Raw genomic sequence first — 19,688 nt, 5'->3', positions numbered from 1 at the left:
TTACAGAAAATTTTAAGTGAAGCCTTGGCTGAAATTTTGCAGGTGACTCCTGAGAGAATGGAAGAAGAATATGGTCAAGACAGATAGATAGACAGGACAGGAAGATAGATAGATAGGACAGGAAGATAGATAGATAGATAGATAGATAGATAGATAGATAGATAGATAGATAGATAGATAGATAGATAGATAGATAGATAGATAGATAGATAGATAGATGATAGATAGATAGATTTATTGTCATTGTTCTCAAAAAAGAAAATGAGAGCAACAAAATGAGGTGCTCTTCCACAAACATACAAACGGGTACCCTCGAACTATACAAGACAAAACAAGCTGCCTAGTGAAGTCCATTTGAAATTTACAAGAAAGAGGGTCAAAGATGATATTCTAAAACAAGTAAGAGACAGACCAATGAAGATTGCTGGAAATATGGTGAAAATTCTGAGGTAGGTTCCCTGGCCTATGAGACAAAAGAGGAGAGAATACCAAGAGTTAAGAGACTTTCTGAGAAGAAGAGAAATATCTTACATGTGGTTAATGCCAGAGAGCCTTCTTTTTACATACCAGGAGATCAGATATAGAATTAATTCCATCTTCAAAGCGCAGCATTTTTTGGAAAGAATGAAGGAAAAAGAAGGCAAAGAAAAGAAGGATGAAGAGGAGGAGAAGCATCTGGGGAAGAAAATCCAACTGAACCACGGAGATATCATACAAGGCAATATTCCAAAAAGGATAAAAAAGATAATGATAATTCAAATCCATAATGGCCTCAATAGTCTCAATTAATGTGAATGGACTCAATTCTCCCGCTAAAAAGATGAAGACATTTAGATATTTGGCAAAATTGGAAATGGATATAATTTGTTTACAAGAAACTCATATTCTAACGAAAGATCAACATTTTTTGAAAAACAAAAAATTAGGTAACTTATTCAAAGCAACAGATAAGTATAAGAAGAAAAGGGGAGTGGCAGCATACATTAAAGATAAATTCAATCCACAATTGGATTGAATGGAAGAATCTTACTAGTGAAAATCACTGTGGACAATAAAAAAATCTTATTGGCAAATATTTATGCCCCAAACGATCACCAAGAGAAATTTTTCCAAGATCTGCATTTTAAATTAACAAATTTGGAATATGCATAATATTGTTTAATAGGAGACTTCAACGCAGTCCTGGATAGACAATTGGACAAAAAAAATGCCCAAACAGAAGAAATGTAAAGATTCTCAGTTGCCAGAAAGTTTTTGGAAACTAGCAGAAGAAATGGATTTGGTAGATGTATGGAGAACAAGATATCTTAACTCTAAAGATTTTACCTATTACTCTGCCAGTCACCAAACCTGGTCAAGAATTGACATGTGTTGGCTTTCGGCAAGTCTGGTTAAAGATCTAGTTGACACAGAAATTCAAACAAGAGTTATTTCAGATCATAGTCCAGTGATGTTAAAGTTAAAAGGTTTACGGAAGAGAAAAATATGGAATTTAAATACTTCAGGTTTGAAAGATGAAAAATTTCTTAAAGAATCCAAGGCTGAAATGGAGTATTTCTTTAAACAGAATATAACACAAGAAGAAAAGATGCAAATAGTTTGGGACACTGCTAAAGCTTACTATAGGGGCCTTGCAATTAGATATAGTAGTAAGAAAAGAAAAGAGAGAACTGAAATTTTCAAAATTTAATGTCACAAGCTGGAGAAGCTGAAACGAACCTTAAAAAACAACCAACAAAAGATGAATTCCAAAAAAAGGTGAAAGAAACACAACATAAATTGAATTTAATTCTTATGGAAGAGATGGAGATTAAACTGAGATACGCTAGACAAAAATTTTTTGAACATGCCAATAAACCTGGAAGGTGGCTGGCTTATAGGATGAGAAAAGAGAAGACCAAAAGAATAATTATGTCATTGAAAGATGAGAACAATTAAGAGAAAAGTCAAAAACAAAAAATATGTCAAATTGTGGAGCAGTTTTATAAAAAATTATATGAAGAGAAGCAAGTTCAGAAAATAGAGTTAGAAGAATACATCAAACAAAATAATCTTAATAAATTTACAGAGGAACAACAAAAAATTTTAAATGAGCCAATAACAATAAGGGAACTTGGAGAGGCAATGACATCTCAAAAGAATGGTAAAGCTCCTGGTGCAGAAGGTCTACCTGCAGAATTTTATAAAGCTTATGAAGACTCTTTGCTTCTACCATTCAAGCGCCTCATTGAAAAGATTCAAGAAGAAGGTCAAATACCAACTTCATGGCAAGAAGCCACAATATCTTTGATTCCAAAAGAAAACAATGACCTGAAAGACATTAAAAATTATTGTCCAGTTTCCCTTTTAAATGTGGATTATAACATTTTTGCTGCAATATTGGCACAACGTCTGAGGAAAGTTTTACAATCTATAATACACTATGATCAAGCAGGAGTTCTTCCTAAAAGATATTTAAAAGACAATGTAAGGACAGTTTGCAACGTTTTGGAATATTATGAGAGACATCCAGAGAAACAATTGGCCCTAATTTGCTTGGATGCTGAGAAAGCTTTTGATAACATTTGTTGGTATTTTATGTTACAACAGCTGAAAGGCATGGAGTGCGGTGAAAATTTCCTGAGAGTAGTAAAAGCAATCTATTCCTCACAAAATGCAAGGGTGACAGTGAATGGCAAACTAACAGATGTTATTAAAAGACAGAAAGGTACAAGACAAGGCTGTCCATTGTCACCTTTTCTTTTTTCTTATCTCTAGAGATGTTGAACAAGCAAATAAGGAAAGATTCAAATATAAAGGGAGATGTCATAAAAGATGAACCATACAAGCTCAGAACTTTTGCAGATGATCTAGTCTTCATATTAGAACAACCGATGGACTCAATTGACTGCCTTATAAATAAGATTAAACGATTTGTCCAATATGCAGGATTAAAGATTAATTACCACAAAACAAAATTCTTGACAAAGAACATGACGATGGAACAAATTCAATCCTTCCAGCAGAAATCAGGATTTTTGTATGAAAAAAAAATTATCAAAGATTTCAGCAGCCAGCAACGTGGTTTTAGGAGGGCAGATCTTAGTGCTGTATCTTCGAAGGTTTCCATGTAAAAGTTAGCAATGACAGAGCTAAGGGGGCTTCCCATGGCAACTCCATCAATCTGTTCATAAAAGTTATTGTTCCATTGGAAGTAGGTAGTGGTGAGCACGTGGTGGAATAGGGCAGTGATGTCATCAGGAAAGATGTGTTGTAGTTGAACAAGGGTTTCTTTGACCGGAACCATGGTGAACAACGAGACGACATCGAAGCTTACTAAAAGATCGCTGGGTTGGAGTTTTAGGTGTTTGATTTTTTCCAAAAAATGTGATAAGTCCCTGATGTAAGAGGTAGTGTTGCCCACAAGGGGTTGAAGAAGGCCAGTCAAGTGTTTGGCTATGGCGTAGGTAGGTGAGCCGATGGCGTTGACTATCGGTCGAAGAGGAACATTGGGTTTGTGGATCTTAGGGAGGCCATACAGTCTGGGGGGCAGAGCTTCAGACTTTCTGAGCAGGCGTTGATCCTCAAACGGTATTGAAGAGCCTTTGATGAACAGATTTGTTTTCCGAAGTATTCTTGTGGTGGGATCACAGCGAAGTCTCCTGTATGTATCTGGCTTGAGAAGGTCCTGAATTTTATTATTTATTTTATATTAGGATTTATGGTAGTCTTCTGTATTGAGAATAACTGTGGCATTCCCCTTATCCGCTGCAAGAACCAGTATGTCCTTGTCAGTGTTGAGGGTTTTCAGAGCTGATCTTTCTGCATGGGTGAGGTTGCTTTTTGGAGGTTTAGCGTGTTGTATGATTTTTGATGATTCTCTTATTTCTTCTGTAATGTGTCGTGGGAGGTTGCGAATACTGGCTTCAATGTTTGCGATAATGTCTTCTGTAGGAATTCTGGAAGGGGTGATGGCGAAGTTCCCTCCTTTGGAGAGCACAGAGATTTCAGCTGTTGTCAGTTGTCATTTGGATAGGTTGATGACTGTGCATTGTGTGTCCAGTGTGGGAGAGGGTTGCTTGGTTCTGGAGATGTTGTTATACTTTCATTTTTGTCGCTCAGTAGCCAGACCCATGGTGGATATATGAGAAGTGTGAGTGATGCGGTCAACAAGGTCCCAGTCATTTTTCTGTAGTTTGTTGCTTAGTTCAAGGTGAATGAGAAGAAGTTGTCGGTCGTTGAGGTCTAGATACCCGCCGGGTTTGGTGTATTCTGTCACGTAGGAGGGCTCTTTCCATACGGTTATAGATGCGGTGAGCAGATGGAGTACTGAAGTGGAGTTTTTGCTGTAGAAAGCGGGGAGTGATCTCTGTATCTCGGCAGCGTAGCAGAAAGGTGAGTGAGCAGAGGAGTTGGGCTTTTCTCTTGCGAAGTGTCTCCAGCCGTCAAATCGGGTGGTAGGATTCCTCCTCGTAGAGGCGTGTTATCAAAGATTTCAGGTTTTCACGGCTGGTAACATCATTAGGGTTTGTAGAATCTTTCGGGCTCAAGTGCCGTGTTCTACTGGAGAAAGTTTTCCTTCCAGACGTTTTGTTCTCAGCTGCGGAGAACATCCTCAGTGGCGTTGCAGCCGGAGCAGGCGCTCTGACCTTCTTGGCTGCTGTGCATTGAGTGGGGCCAGGGCTGCTGGAGAGCTGCTATTTCTAGGCTGGAGGGGGTGTGGTGAAAGGGCAATTGGTTTGTGGATGTGCCCATTGTTAGGCATTGTTATTTCAAGCAAATGCAGCAGTTTGTATAGAAACATGGAACTTACAAAAAAGAGGTTAGATCTAATGCTGCATTCAAACCATGAGGAACAACAGTAGAAAACATATGAATAAAATATTATTCTTTCTGGAGAAGCTGTTTGTGTACTTCTTTTATATATCATACTGATTGCTAGACTGAAGTTTATAGATAATGCCATATTTAAGATCCTTAGGAGTTACGCTCAGCCATGTGACTCACAATCGGTGATTCCTTAACTTTAAGCTTCACTCAGACAAATGTTCCAAAAAGCGGACCTTAAAAGGTCACATAGACGATCCTATGTAGAATAAAGGACAACTGTAATGAAGATAATAGATGATCCTAGATGACTCACAATTAGTATACTGTTGTAAATGCCGTGTGAATTTATTAATACTTTATTAATTTATTTGTTAGTAGTGACCACATCAGATTGGACTGTAGAAAAGGACACAGTGCAATTCTTCCCGCACTTATAGTGCCCAATAGGTAAATGTGTGTACGCTCTGATGTTAACATAGTGAATCCCAGGGACACGCATTTGCCTATTGGGCACTCTAAGTGCAGGAAGAATTCGGCTGTGTGCTTTTATACAGTCCAACCTAATGCGGTCACTATTAATAAATTCACACGGCCGTCATGTCTGTTTTAACCCCAAACTATGGCTCATCCTCAGGGCTGTCTCTAGACTGTCTGGCACCCTAGGCAAGGCTAATTTCTGGCACCCACCCCCTGCACTGATAATTTCACCGAGTCACATGGAGGACACCCAATATGGCGTCCCCAGAAGGCCGGGACCCAAGTTGGCACCCCCAGAAGGCAATTGCCTAGTTTGCCCAGTGGCAGGGCTGGCCCTGCTTATCGCGTGTGTGCAGCCCAGGGTTGCCTCCTGAACACTGGTGGTGGTGGGGTAGGGTTGCCAAATTCAGTTTGGGAAACTCCTGGAAATTTGGAAATAGAGCCTGGGGAGGACAGGAACCTTAGTGGGGTACAATGCCATACAGTCCACCCTCCAAAGCATCCATTCCTTCTAGGGGAACTGATCTCTGTAGAATGGAGATGAGCTGGAATTCCAGGGGAGGTCCCTAGGTCCTACCTGGAGTCTGGCATTACTAGTGCAGCCATAGGAAAGGAATTCCATTATTTACCCAAGTGATTTCTCTTCTGGCACTCTGCCTTAGGGATGCTAATCCCCAATTGGGACAGAGGATCCCCTGGTTTGAAGGCCCTCCTCCCTCTTCAGGATTATCAGAAAGCGGGAGGTGGGGAGGGAAATATCCACTGAGCACTCCATTATACTCTATGGAGACCAATCCCCATAGAGTATAATGGAGAATCAATACATGGGTATCTGGGGCTCTGGGGGAGCTGTTTGGGGTTTGTTTGTTTTTTTGAGATAGAGGCACCACATTTTCAGTACAGTATCGGTTTCCTCTCCTGAGGGGGAAAAAACAGCAGGCTTCAAAAATATTGCGCCAGGGGGTTCAATTCTATGAGCCCCAAAAGAAGGTGTTCCCATCCTCTATTATTTCCAGTGAAGGGAAGGCATTTAAAAGGAGCATGGTTTCTTTAAATGTGATGACCAGAACTCTCTTCAGAGTTCAATCTTGCTTGTCACTAGGGCTTTTTTTTTTTGGTAGGAAAAGCCCAGCAGGAATTCACTTGCATATTAGGCCACACCCCTTGACATCACCATTGTTTCACACAGAGCTTTTCTGTAGAAAAAGCCCAGCAGGAACTTATTTCCATATTAGGACACCCACCCTGATGCTAAGCCAGCTGTAACTGAATTCCTGTGCATTCCTGCTCAAAAAAAGCCCTTCTTGTCACCTGGCAATCTTACTCTGACTGCTGCTATTACCCCCACTGAAGAAAATATACATATATCTTGTGTTGCCTGTTTTCGCAGTTGGGCAAAAAAACTCCAGGAGACTCCCTGAGACCTGGAAAAATCATGCAAGCTGCAACAGTTAAACTTCTGTTACAAAGGTAACAGTTAAACTTCTGTAGGGAATCAGGGCCAATTGGAGTGGCTATTTAGCAACAAAAAAAAGACATACTGAAGACTGATCCACTGGTCTTCCACCAGTTGTCAACGAGGACATTGAATGGTTTTGTCTTCATGGCGGTATAGTGGTGTACAATCCAGCTGTATGCACTCCCAAAGAATCCTTGTATTTTACAAGCCCCATTTCCTCATATGTCCATACACCATTGTCCAATGTTAAACATTCTGCTAGTGAGTGGAAGCGTCCTCAAATTCCAGATTTGATTCCACCTAAAATACCCATGTGGGAAAGCTTTTGTAAACAGAAATGTGGCTCCCCCTTCTCATTGCAAAGGAAGGAAGGAAGGCCCTTTCAGGGCCATTTTAGTTACCCCTGCTCATCAGAGTGAATTGCTACTGCACAATATTAGCAACTTGCCAAGCTTGTTCCAGGAAGAGGCTGCCAGGGGAGGAATGGAAAGGAAGTTGAGAGTCTGTGTGGCAGACTGGCTAGAATGTCATTCCAGGTTCAAATCCACACTCTGTCATGGACACTTGCTGTGTACCCTTGGACCAGTCACTTTCTCTCGGCCTTATCTATCTCACAGAGTTGTTGTGAAGATAAAATGGAGGAGAGTTGGACTAGATGACCTTAAGGTCCCTTCCAACACTATGATTCTATGAGAGGGCAATGATGTAAACTGCTTTGCATCATCTAGTAAGGTGGGGTATAAATGAAGAAAATAATTAAGTAGTAAAGATGAACACTTGGAAGTGCCAAATAAAAGAAAGGCTGGTTGGTGAGCAGAAAGAACAGAAGGAAGCAGGTAAAGGGGAGGGAACACGGGAGCTGCCAGGAGGAGAGGAAAAAGGAAATCAGGTGGTGAGGGGGATACAGGGAGATATATCTTGCAGGAACAATGGTGGTGTCAGGGGTGTGGCCTAATAGTCAAATGAGTTCCCTGCTGAGCTTTTGCTACAAAACAACCCTGCCTACATTCTAATAGGATCCCAGTAAGAGACCATGGGAATACGTAGCTTACATGCTACCAGCGATCTACTAACTGTGGACATAGGGTAACATCTGAAGGGATTGAGCAGGTTGATCATTTGCAGAAGAATCAGTTGGGGTCTTGAACAAATCAGTTTTAGACTTGTGGATTTGAGAGGCTCACCCATGAGGAGAATTATAAGGAGGCTTCTTTTGGCAATGTTGATCCATGGCTGCTAAAGGGTTTAGTTCCAAGCGGTCTGCTGAAGCAGAAGGGTTTTTATGGGTGATAACAGACGGCCAGTTTGGTTTGATGTAGAGGCTGAAGCATTTGCTTCTGCAAGCTGCTGAGAAGAAGAGTGCACTGGTGCTTCCGGAGGGCACTGGAAGAAGGGACGGGTCTTGGACGGCTGGGGAGCATATGAAAAGAGAGCATCCCACTTGCGGCTTCCCGGGCGTTTATAAAGCATTCTCCGGGCTTCCGGATGGTCGGCTACCACCTCAGAGCCACCCCAGCAAAAAGGGACCACTTTCCAAGTGGTCCCTTTTTGAGCCAGTTGGAGCGTCTCTCAGGACGGGGTAAGTGCGGGAAGGGGGCAGCCGGCAGATGTTGCAGTGTGGCTGGGATTTTTTGGGTCGACTTCAGAGGCGTCTCTGAGTCGACCCAAAGTGCTTTGGAACCAATAAAGGTTATGTCTGTCTGTCTCCATAAGGCATAATGGAGTGCCCAGCAGACATTCCCCCTGATGTTTTCTGATGACCCTGAAGCAGGAGGGGGGAGGGCCTCCAAACCGGGGAATCCCCTGCCCCCAACCAGGGATTAAGCAACCCAAATGAGAATCATGCATAGGAGTGGTTTGAACAAAGCAAATGCTTCAGCCTCTACATCAAACACAAACCACTTAAATTTGAAGAGATGCAATTGGAAGAGGGCAAGTTGCCTTTGAAGTGCAGCAAGACTCCCACGTTTGTTTTCTGCACCAAGCCATCAATGGAGCTAAAAATAGAGCCTCTGAACCCAAAATACACGCCCCAAACGTACACATGCTATCTCCTTCTTGATTGTTTCACTGCTTCAGCCCTGCTCAGCTCCCCGGCGGAGGAGTTGCTGGCCAATTTGTGGATTGATTCCTGGTGGACAACAATTGTGGCCCAGGGTGGAGTGGGGGCAGTGGGGAAGAGGAGGAAGAAGGTGATGAAGAGACCCAGGTCAGATGCTCTCCCACGCAATGCAAAACTGGGGGCAAAACAGCCTCTGCTAAAACAAGCGGTACAGCAGTGAGAGCGGGTGTGTGGGCAGCATGCAGGAGCCCGAGGTAGGCCTGCAGGAACTGCCCTGTTACCAGATGGCACTCCAGGCAGCCACCTACCTTGCAGACTCAGTAGCACTGGCCCTGGGAAACCCCACCCCCCACCCCCGAGCCAGGTAAGATCTGGCAACCCTAGGAGAAATACACAGGTGCCCCTCATGAACTTTTAAACATTTTTTGATAATTTTGTCCCCACAAAGAGGTTCCAGAACTCTGTCCTACCATGTTCCCCCAGAAAAAAAAGACCTAGTTCAGCACCTCTGTAAGTTCTATGTTGGCACTTTGCCTGATGTGTTCCTGTTATTGATGTGTAAATTCTGAATGTTTGTAACTGTAACATGTGTAAGTTGGAAGGTTGCAGGCCAGAACGACCTTAGAGACCAACAAGATTCTGGGGGTATAAGCTTTCGAGAGTCAAAGCTCCCTTTGTCAGAGGAAAGGAGTTTTAATTCTCAAAATCTTGACCCCCCAAAAGCCAGCTTGGGGAGTGGTTAACTGCATAGACTCAGATCTGGGAGAACGAAGTTTGATTCCGCACTCCTCCTCCACATGCAGCTACTGCTTGAGTTAGCCACAGAGCTGTTCTACTTAAAAGCAGTTCTCTCAGAGCTCTCTCAGCCCCACCTACATCCCAGGGTGTCTGTTATGGTGGGGAGGAAGTCAAGGAGATGGTAAACCACTCTGAGTGAAGGGCGGGTTATAAAGCCAACCTCCTCCTCTTCTGAGACTCTGAGTGAAGGGTGGGGTATAAAGCCAACCTCCTTCTCCTCTGAGACTCTGAGGGAAGGGTGGGGTATAAAGCCAACCTCCTTCTCCTCCTCTGAGACACTGAGTGGATGGCAGAGTATAAACCCAACCTCCTCCTCCTCTGAGACTCTGAGTGAAGGGCAGGGTATAAAGCCAACCTTATCCTCCTCCTCTAAGACTCTGAGTGAGCGGCAGTGTATAAAGCCAACCTCCTCCTCCTCTGAGTGAAGGCGGGGTATAAAGCCAACCTTCTCCTCCTCTGAGACTCTGAGTGAAGGGCGGGGTATAAAGCCAACCTCCTCCTCTTCTGAGACTCTGAATGAATGGCAGGGTATAAACCCAACCTCCTCCTCCGAGACTCTGAGTGAAGGGCGGAGTATAAAGCCAACCTCCTCCTCCTCTGAGACTCTGAGTGAAGGGCAGGGTATAAACCCAACCTCCTCCTGGACATATGGAATATGAAGCTGCCTTATACTGAATCAGACCTTTGGTCCATCAAAGTCAGTATTGTCTTCTCAGACTCGCAGCGGCTCTCCAGGGTCTCAAGCTGAGGTTTTTCACACCTATTTGCCTGGACCCTTTTTTGGAGATGCCAGGGATTGAACCTGGGACCAAGCAGATGCTCTACCACTGAGCCACCATCCCTCCTCTTCTGAGACTCTGAGTGAAGGGCACGATATAAAGCCAACCTCCTCCTCCTCTTCATCTTCTTCTTTAATTTGCTCCTGGACTTGACTCAAGCTGTTCTACAACAGACCAGCATGGCTACCCTCTGAAACTATTTTGATATAAGCAGTTTGATACAGGTGTACATTGATATATATGTCAATATCACTCAGTCAAACATTTCCAGTAAGAGAAAAATTGTCATTTTAAATCTTTCTTTTCCAGAGCTCCTCTGATCAATCGATCTTCTTGAGCAATGACTAGATGAGTATTGAATTTGTTGCGAAAGGAAAAATATGATCGACAGGGATTCAGCAACTGATAAGGTTATATTTGGATCACTGTCAGGCATCAGATAGGGAACAACATCCTTTTGAATGTTATTAAACAATCATTGTGATAAAACAGGTAAAATCCAGTGATTCTTGAGAACAGCTTTTAAAAAGAGCATTCCAGTATTTTATGAGATAAGGTATCGATTTTACCCTGGCCACAAGGGCAAAGACCATCTTTATATGGAAGATTCCAAAACCTCCCACACGGTACGTCAGAGGGGTTGGTGTTAAGATGAGACAAAGAAAGATGATCATTGTGTAAGATAGTATTAAAGTGAAAAAGTTGTTTGCCCAAGATATTTATCAGATCTCTTCACTCGTGAGGAAAGCTGCTTTCAGACTTTTTGTAGAGAATATTCACTGGTGTGATTTGTTGCAGAGATGACACCACATTAACAGTTTGTGAAAATGCCGTGATGCAACATGACCCCAGCGTTGGAAACGACTGGTGCTTGCACAGGGGACTACCTTTACCTTTTTATATACCAATATAGGGCATGTTTAGTTCATGTCACACTTGTATATGGATGACATTTTGCATTTACGTCTAACTTTCTTAGTATTCAAGCCATTTTATTTGTATTATGTCCAAAACCCTTACAACAGCCCTGTAAGGTAGGCTAGCATTATTATAATTACCGGTGGAAAGTTGAGAGCAAGTGTCATGTTTGAGACCTCTGAGTTTGCAGCTGGGGGACAAACTGTGGTGATGGGGCAGCTGTATTCAGTATATTCCTTGGTTCTGCAATCTATAAATTGCAGGGGACTTTTCAGACTGCCAGGCAATTCTCTTTGGCAGTAGATGACACTCGTTTACATTAATAGCAAAAGCCTTATACAGACAGTAGAAATGCAAAAGGAAAACTGACCTACAAGATGGTGCATTGAAATAAACACAAATACACAAACAACCTTTGTGATGGAGACCTGACAGCATCTGTCAACCACTGCTACTTGCCATAGGCATTCTGGGAAGACTGTAACAGGTGAGATACTCAAGTTATAACACAGGTGAAACTAAGCCGGTTCAAGCTGCTATTGATCACCAGTAAATAGAAGAAGATATTGGATTTATATCCCGCCCTCCACTCCGAAGAGTCTGAGAGCAGCTCACAATCTCCTTTACCTTCCTCCCCCACAACAGACACCCTGTGAGGTGGGTGGGGCTGGAGAGGGCTCTCACAGCAGCTGCCAGAGCTATGGCTGACCCAAGGCCATGCTAGCAGGTGCAAGTGGAGGAGTGGGGAATCAAACCCGGTTTTCCCAGATAAGAGTCCGCACACTTAACCACTACACCAAACTGTGGAACCTCATGTTTTGCACTTTGAATCCATCGAGACAGAGAGAGTACCTGTAAGAAATTTCCGTTCTTTTCATCCCATCTTAAAATGACGATTATCAACTTCACTTGAAATGCACCTAGTCTTTACTGAAGTCCTTGCTTACACTATCAATTACTTCTAGGTGCAAATTTGTACATTTTGGGGTGTTTGGTGCCTCCTTCTGTTCGGCTGCTCCATTTTCCTCTTCTTTGGCTTCAATCTCTAGGTTTCCAGTTTTTCTGCTCTTAGGCTGTCTCCTTAAAATCAAGAGTATGCACACGCAAGGGATGTAGGATACCCCACGGAGAATAGCAGGCACAGTCAGGTACAGCAGTCTGGAATACAGTTGGAACGGCATTAACCACGAATCGCCAAAATTCTGCTTTCTCCAATAACTTCCCTTTATGTATGTATGTATGTATGTATGTATGTATATATATATTTATTTATTATTACTTTCCATTTATATCCCGCCCTTTCCGCAAGCGGACTCAGGGCGGCTTACAACATTATAAAAACAATCAATCCAATAAAACATATAAAACCATAATTTACATATCAACTTTAAAACCATTCTATAGCGCTATTTCAGTCCAGTATAGGCGGTATCTGACAAAACATTCAAGTGCCTCACACCCAGAGGTTTGTTTCAGACCCAGTGTGGTGTTGTGGTTAGACAAAGATGGATCTGTCGTGGAAGCAGCAGCAGAAAGAACACGGGAAACCATCATGTTGTCACTGCCCCACCCCTCCGCCTCTCCATTTTGTGTTCAGTCCTTTTGAAAGGCATGAAGTATACTGTCACATGTAATGTGCAGTTACTCCTGAGCTCTACAGCAGGGCTCCCCAGCAGGGTGCGCATGGGTGCCATGGCTCCCACCAACACCTTTTCCAGGTTAAGGTTTGGGGGGGGGGGTTTAGAAAGTAGGTGGGGCTTTTGACCAGCAGGGGTTCTGATTGGCCACTGGGGATCTGATTGGCTGTGCAGTTTTCTTTTCTTTTTTTAAAAAAGTGCTTAGGCAGCAGCTGTCACCACATCACAAATATCTTCACTGCCTGCATGAAGGTGTGTTCTGTGTATACAGGAAAATATTTTTAAAGCAATGTATTTCTTTTAAAAGGCAACTTGTTAATCAGAGCTTCTGCCTGAAATGTTAGAGACTTACTATTAGGGGAATTTATAAACTCACTATATATTGTGATTGGCTTTGCCTCCTGCGGCAGCCATTTTGTGGCTGGTTGGTTCTGCCTACTCCTGCAGACATTTTGTGAAGGAACCCACCACATTGTGTCAGAATTCCAAAGGTACCTTCAGGCTCAAAAAGGTTACGGACTTTGCTCTGTTGAAGGGACTGGGCACAAACCAGCTGATGAACTAAATTGGCTAAAATGAACTCAAAGCAATGTTCATGATCTGAAGACCTGTCATGAATTTTTATGCAGTTCATGAAAAACAGCCCTGATGCTCAGCTGTATGATTTAAAGCCCCCCCCCTCCTGCTTTCTACTCTCCATGACTTTTTATGGGTAGGAGAAAGCAGGAGGTTAAAAATCTCAGAGCTATTTAAATCCCACTTTCTGCTCCTTGGGAAAAGCTGTGGGGAGCAGAAAACAAGGATTTGAACTTTAAATGACTCACAACTGATATGAACCGAATTGGTTTGCAAACCAACCTCTCCATTCATATGGTTTCATGGTTCCATACATGGTTCAGCCACAAACTACAAACCGAACCACAAAACTGTGGGTCATGCCCATCCCTATTGTGTAGTATCAAGACTTTTTTGTAAAGCATTAGAAGAAGTAGTAGAACTCTGGTACCTGTATGTGTCAGAATTGTACATTCGGCATGCTCCTTCTCCCCCACAGCTCTTTGTCCCCCATTTCAAGCAGGTGGTATCAATCATAGTTCCAAAATAAATGGGTGATGGAATTCCAGCTATATGGCACAGGAAGGATTGTTTTTAGTGCTTTTGTTCTTCTGCTTAAGATAACTGATATCAAAGCCCCTGTAACTGCATGTTTATGCCATGATCGGATATGCTCTTTTCTTCTTTTAGATACACACACTGTGAGTTACTTACGTCATCCCATCCTTCTTCACATGCCTTCTTCAGATTATTGCCTAAACTTCTCCTCCAGTTCTCACTTGGCTCCCCACCAATACTCCCAGAGCTCTAAACCTCCCAGTCTGTTTAGGTCCAAGATCCCCTCGGACAGGGCTTTTTAATAGGAAGAAGTCCTTTGCATATTAGGCCACACATCTCTGATGTAACCAATCCTTCAAGAGCTTACAGGGCTCTTATTACAGGGCCTACTGTAAGCTCCAGGAGGATTGGCTACATCAGGGATGTGTGGCCTAATATGCAAAGGAGTTCCTGCTACCAAAAAAAGCCCTGCCCCTGGATCTCCATCCTCTAGATGCATTGTACCTCAGATGACTTTCCCATACACAATATGGTAATAGCCTTTTCAACTCTTCTTGCTGCTTTCTCTCACACACAAGCCATCTCTCTATACCTTGAGTTATATTTGTTTGTTTGTTTATATGTTAGATTTATATCCCACCCATTCTACAAAGACTCATGTATAGCGATAGAACTGTCTTGCATCTATTATAGGAACTCTGGTATTTGATGCTACAGGCATGCTGAATACATTTCTTGATGCATAAATGCAGGGCTTTTTTGAGCAGAAATGCACAGGAATGCAGTTCCAACGGGCTTGGTGTCAGCGGGTGTGGCCTAATATGCAAATATCTTCCTGCTGGGCTTTTTCTACCAAAAAAGCCCTGCATAAATGTATTCTGATGTTTCACCCAACAAACTGTTCCTGACTATTCTCCTACATTTCAGCATGCTTTCATTCCAAGCCTGCCTCAAATCTTCACCATTGTGCTTTAAACATCCCATTATTAGAAGCTTGTGCACCATTCTCCGTTTCCCACTTCTCTTATGCTGAGTGCTGAAAGAGAGGTTTCTGTCTTATGTTTGGTTTCCCCAGAGTGAATTTGGACCCTAGGAAAAAGGAAGCCTCCTTCACACAGACAAATGCCTGGTATAAAATACAAATCACACTGATGTTGTTGTTTTTGAATCAGTGCTTGATCATTTACATTACAACTTTACAACATGACATACACCATCTCAACTTTTTCTCCCCAAAATATTAAAATTTGATGGCATCCAATAATGTGCAGTAGATTCAGGACAGATGAAAGGAAATACTACTTCATAAAGAGAGTGATTAAACCGTGGAATTCTCTGCTAGCAGCGATGGCCGTAAACAACTTTAAAAGGCGGTTAGATAGGTTCACAGAGGATAGGTCTATCAGTGGCAACTAGCTCTGGTGACTGAGGGGAGCCTCCACATTCAGAGGCAGTCAGTCTTTGAGCCTCACTGTCAAAAGGCAACATTAGGGGAAGGCCTTGCTGTCTATGTCCTGTTGTTGGCCCTCCAGAGGAACTGGTTGGCTACTATGTAAGACTGGATGCTGGATTAGATGGATCACTGCGCTGATCCAAAGGGGCTCTTATATTCTTACATGCAAGGTGCCAATGAAATGACAGAATTAAACATTTTATAAAAATTACATAAGATAAAAATGACACTGAACTATACTACTGCAGCATTTCTGACTGAAAATGCAGCAGGTGATATCACTGCATTGTAGCAACACTCTAGGAATCCCGTCCCTCTCTGTAGTTTTTACCACAAAGATATGAGGGATTCCTAGAGCAACATCACAAAATGGTGATGTCACTTCTTGTTTCTTTTGAACAGAAATGATGTTGCATGTTTCCTTCTACTGCTCACTGGAGCAATGGCAGGTAATGGGGAGGATTGGTGGGCACCGTCTACTGGAAGCTGGTAAGCAGCATCCCAACATTCTGTACAAAATAGTAATAATAATAATACATTTTATTTATATCCCACCCTCCCCGCCGAAGCAGGCTCAGGGTGGCTTACAACATGAATTCAATATACAATAAAATCATACAATTCAATAATATTACATTATAAAACCATTTAAACCCACATTTATTAAAATTAACATTTTTGGTACTATAATTATAGGTCTTTAATAAATTTACTGGTGAATACGTCTACAGCGGATCTATCTTGATACAATATTAGGCGAAGGCCATCTCAATGCAGCAATTTTTAAAAAAATGCAGCTATTTTAAAAAAAATAGAACAAAGGAAGGTTCCTAATGCCTCAGTCCCACTACTTCCGGAGTCAATTCTCAGAGATCAAGGAATGCTCTGTTTCTGATTGGGATGTAAATGTGACTTACCAAACACTCTTTCTGCCAGGGCATGGAGTCCTACCCCAAATGATTTCTCCTCTGGCTTTAGAGACCTAGGTAATAAGAACATTTCATATTAATCAATAGATGAAGTATTTGTTTCCCTTGGCTGTTTGCATCCGATTGCTCTTGAGCTGCTTACAATTAAGGCAGTTGTGCAACCGTATGTTTATGTGCATCTGTTTATAAAGTAATTATCTTTGGAATGCTGTTTCATACCTTACCCAGTGGCAAACCCAGGTTGGCCACAGCATGAACACTAGGGCTGCCAAGTCCCTGGTCCAGGTGGGGGTCCCCCCACCCGAGAGGTTCCCAACCCACCAGCCCACATTGCGTTTTTCCCTCCCAAATGGCTAGAGTATCTGGAAAAACCATAAAGTTTTCCCGGAAATGCCTAGAGCAGCTGTGAGCGATGGCACCGGCACGATGACGTCACTTCCAGGTGACAACATTGCATCATGCGCATTAAAAAATCCCCTGCTGGAGAATGCAGGGGATTTGGCAACCCTAGCATGAACACTCAACAAGTCCCCACATTCAATCCTGGCTCTCTAACTAGAGTGGCATCCACATGGAGGTTTTTCTCCACAATGGTGTCCAAAGGGCAATTTTTCTTTTTTTTAGCATCCACATGCCATTGTCCTGTAATTTATCCACTTTCTAGACTTCCCCCAGCCTCAGTGCATCTTTTTGTGCAGTATGGTTTTTCTAGAAAGAATGTATTCCACGCAATTCATCTGGACAGGAAGGTGAACATTTTTGAAAAAATAAGTGCTACAATATGGCTGATAACAGATGGCATTCTGGGGCAGATGGGAGGCATCCTGAATCAGGCTGGCTCAAAAAAAGCCATCCTGAAGCCTCCACACACTCCCCAGAGAGGTTGCCCTATCCCGTATTAGGGTTGCCCTATCCCGTATCCGGGGACTTTGGGGGTGGAACCAGGAGACTTTGGGGGTGAAGCCAGGAGACATTAGGGATGGAGCCAAGATCAAGGCTGTGACAAGCATAATTGAACTCCAAAGGGAGTTCTGGCCATCACATTTAAAGGGACGGCACACCGTTTCAATTCCTTCCTTCCATAGGAAATAATGAAAGACAGGGGCACCTTCTTTTGGGGCTCATAGAATTGGACCCCCGGTTCAATCTTTTTGAAACTTGGGGGGGGGGGGGTATTTTGGGGAGAGGCACTAGATGCTATACTGAAAATTTGGTGCCTCTACCCCAAAAAACAGCCCCCCCAGAGCCCCAGATATCCGCGGATCAATTCTCCATGATTTTCTATGGGAATAAATCTCTATAGGGAAAAATAGAGTTCCCAGCAGACATTTCCCTCCCCTCCCCCCGCTTTCTGACGACCCTAAAGTGGGGGGAGGGTCTCCAAACCGAGGGATCCCCTGCCCCCACCTGGGGATTGGCAACCCTATCCCGTATGCAAGTGGCTTGGTGTGATCCAACGGCAGGACACCTCAGAAGTCGGACCACTCTTACCTCCCCCCCTCCCCCAAACAAGTTAAGCATTCAAGCACTCATGCACTCAAGAGCTCCGGACAGTTTTTAAGGGGGGAAAAGCCAGAAGTGGCTTGGAGGGGGGGCGGGGTGGTTGGCGGTTTCACATGCCAAGGCATCTTGCTTGCACCCTTCTGCTTCTAGATGGTGAGGAGGCAACTGGCATACAGCTTAAAAATTTGCTACCCCTTCCAAATATTAGGCCATATCTCTCCCTGATGTAGCCAATCCCCCAAGAGCTTACAGGGCTCTTAGTAAAGGGCCTACTGGAAGCTCCAGGAGGATTGGCTACATCAGGGGTGTGTGGCCTAATATGGAAAGGAGTTCCTGCTACAAAAAAAGCCCTGGTGCAAGGTTATCAGTATGCTGATAATACCCTACTCTGTTCTACTTTCCCTCAGAACTACATGAAATGTGGATAACAGGGATGGATCTACTGCTGTCCCACTACTCCAGATGAAGGAGGCCTTGACTCTCGAAAGCATAGACCCTGAAAACCTCCTTGGTCTCTAAAGTGCTACTTGGTTCATATCTAGCTCTTCTATTGCAGATGACAGGGATACTCTCTGAAACAATCTTCCTGGAAGTCTTGCTGTTCTTTAATGGAGGAAAACAAAGATTTGTGTCATGGTTGGTTGGCTACTGGACTAGGGTTGCCAAGTCCAATTCAAGAAATACCTATGGACTTTGGGAGTGAAGCCAGGAGACTTTGGGGGTGGAGCCAGGAGTAAGGGTGTGATGAGCATGATTGAATTCTGAAGGGAGTTCTGGCCATCACCATTAAAGGGATCTCACACCTTTTAAATGCCTTCCCTACATTGGAAATAATGGAGGATAGGGGCACCTTCTTTGGGGGCTCATAGAATTGGACCCCCTGGTCCAATATTTTTGAAATTTGGGAAGTGTTTTGAGGATAGGCACTGGACTCTATGCTGAAAATTTGGCACCTCTACCTCAAAAAACAGCTCCCTCTAGAGCCCCAGATACCTGCAGATCAATTCTCTATTATGCCCTATGGGAATCAGTCTCCATAGGGAATAATGGAGAACCCAGCAGACATTTCCCTCCCCTCCCCCCGCTTTCTGACGACCCTAAAGTGGGGGGAGGGTCTCCAAACCGAGGGATCCCCTGCCCCCACCTGGGGATTGGCAACCCTATCCCGTATGCAAGTGGCTTGGTGTGATCCAACGGCAGGACACCTCAGAAGTCGGACCACTCTTACCTCCCCCCCTCCCCCAAACAAGTTAAGCATTCAAGCACTCATGCACTCAAGAGCTCCGGACAGTTTTTAAGGGGGGAAAAGCCAGAAGTGGCTTGGAGGGGGGGCGGGGTGGTTGGCGGTTTCACATGCCAAGGCATCTTGCTTGCACCCTTCTGCTTCTAGATGGTGAGGAGGCAACTGGCATACAGCTTAAAAATTTGCTACCCCTTCCAAATATTAGGCCATATCTCTCCCTGATGTAGCCAATCCCCCAAGAGCTTACAGGGCTCTTAGTAAAGGGCCTACTGGAAGCTCCAGGAGGATTGGCTACATCAGGGGTGTGTGGCCTAATATGGAAAGGAGTTCCTGCTACAAAAAAAGCCCTGGTGCAAGGTTATCAGTATGCTGATAATACCCTACTCTGTTCTACTTTCCCTCAGAACTACATGAAATGTGGATAACAGGGATGGATCTACTGCTGTCCCACTACTCCAGATGAAGGAGGCCTTGACTCTCGAAAGCATAGACCCTGAAAACCTCCTTG

The 19,688-nt window shown here is 43.5% G+C and overlaps 3 protein-coding genes across 5 annotated transcripts in view; all 3 read right to left on the bottom strand.

Moving 5' to 3' along the window:
* LOC132575757 (solute carrier organic anion transporter family member 1A2-like) overlaps positions 1 to 11,058 on the bottom strand; it is a 52,833-nt gene extending 41,775 nt beyond the window's left edge. The window contains 1 exon segment of the mRNA XM_060244446.1: positions 10,954 to 11,058. Coding sequence (XP_060100429.1) covers positions 10,954 to 11,058 — 105 coding nt within the window.
* The window catches only part of CALD1 (caldesmon 1), a 710,639-nt gene that overhangs the window by 229,035 nt on the left and 461,916 nt on the right, over positions 1 to 19,688 (bottom strand). The window lies entirely within an intron of this gene.
* Positions 11,356 to 19,688, bottom strand: part of LOC132576561 (solute carrier organic anion transporter family member 1A2-like) — an 83,818-nt gene continuing 75,485 nt past the window's right edge. For both annotated transcript variants that reach the window (XM_060245817.1, XM_060245818.1), the window contains exons 13-15: positions 16,423 to 16,487; positions 13,946 to 14,063; positions 11,356 to 12,460 (exon numbers count right to left, since the gene is read on the bottom strand). In XM_060245817.1, coding sequence (XP_060101800.1) covers positions 12,223 to 12,460; positions 13,946 to 14,063; positions 16,423 to 16,487 — 421 coding nt within the window. In that variant the 3' untranslated portion in view covers positions 11,356 to 12,222. The remainder of the gene's footprint in view (positions 12,461 to 13,945; positions 14,064 to 16,422; positions 16,488 to 19,688) is intronic.

This window comes from Heteronotia binoei, chromosome 8, assembly GCF_032191835.1.
Source record: "Heteronotia binoei isolate CCM8104 ecotype False Entrance Well chromosome 8, APGP_CSIRO_Hbin_v1, whole genome shotgun sequence".
NCBI lineage: Eukaryota > Metazoa > Chordata > Lepidosauria > Squamata > Gekkonidae > Heteronotia > Heteronotia binoei.
This window is presented reverse-complemented; position numbering and strand designations above follow the sequence as displayed.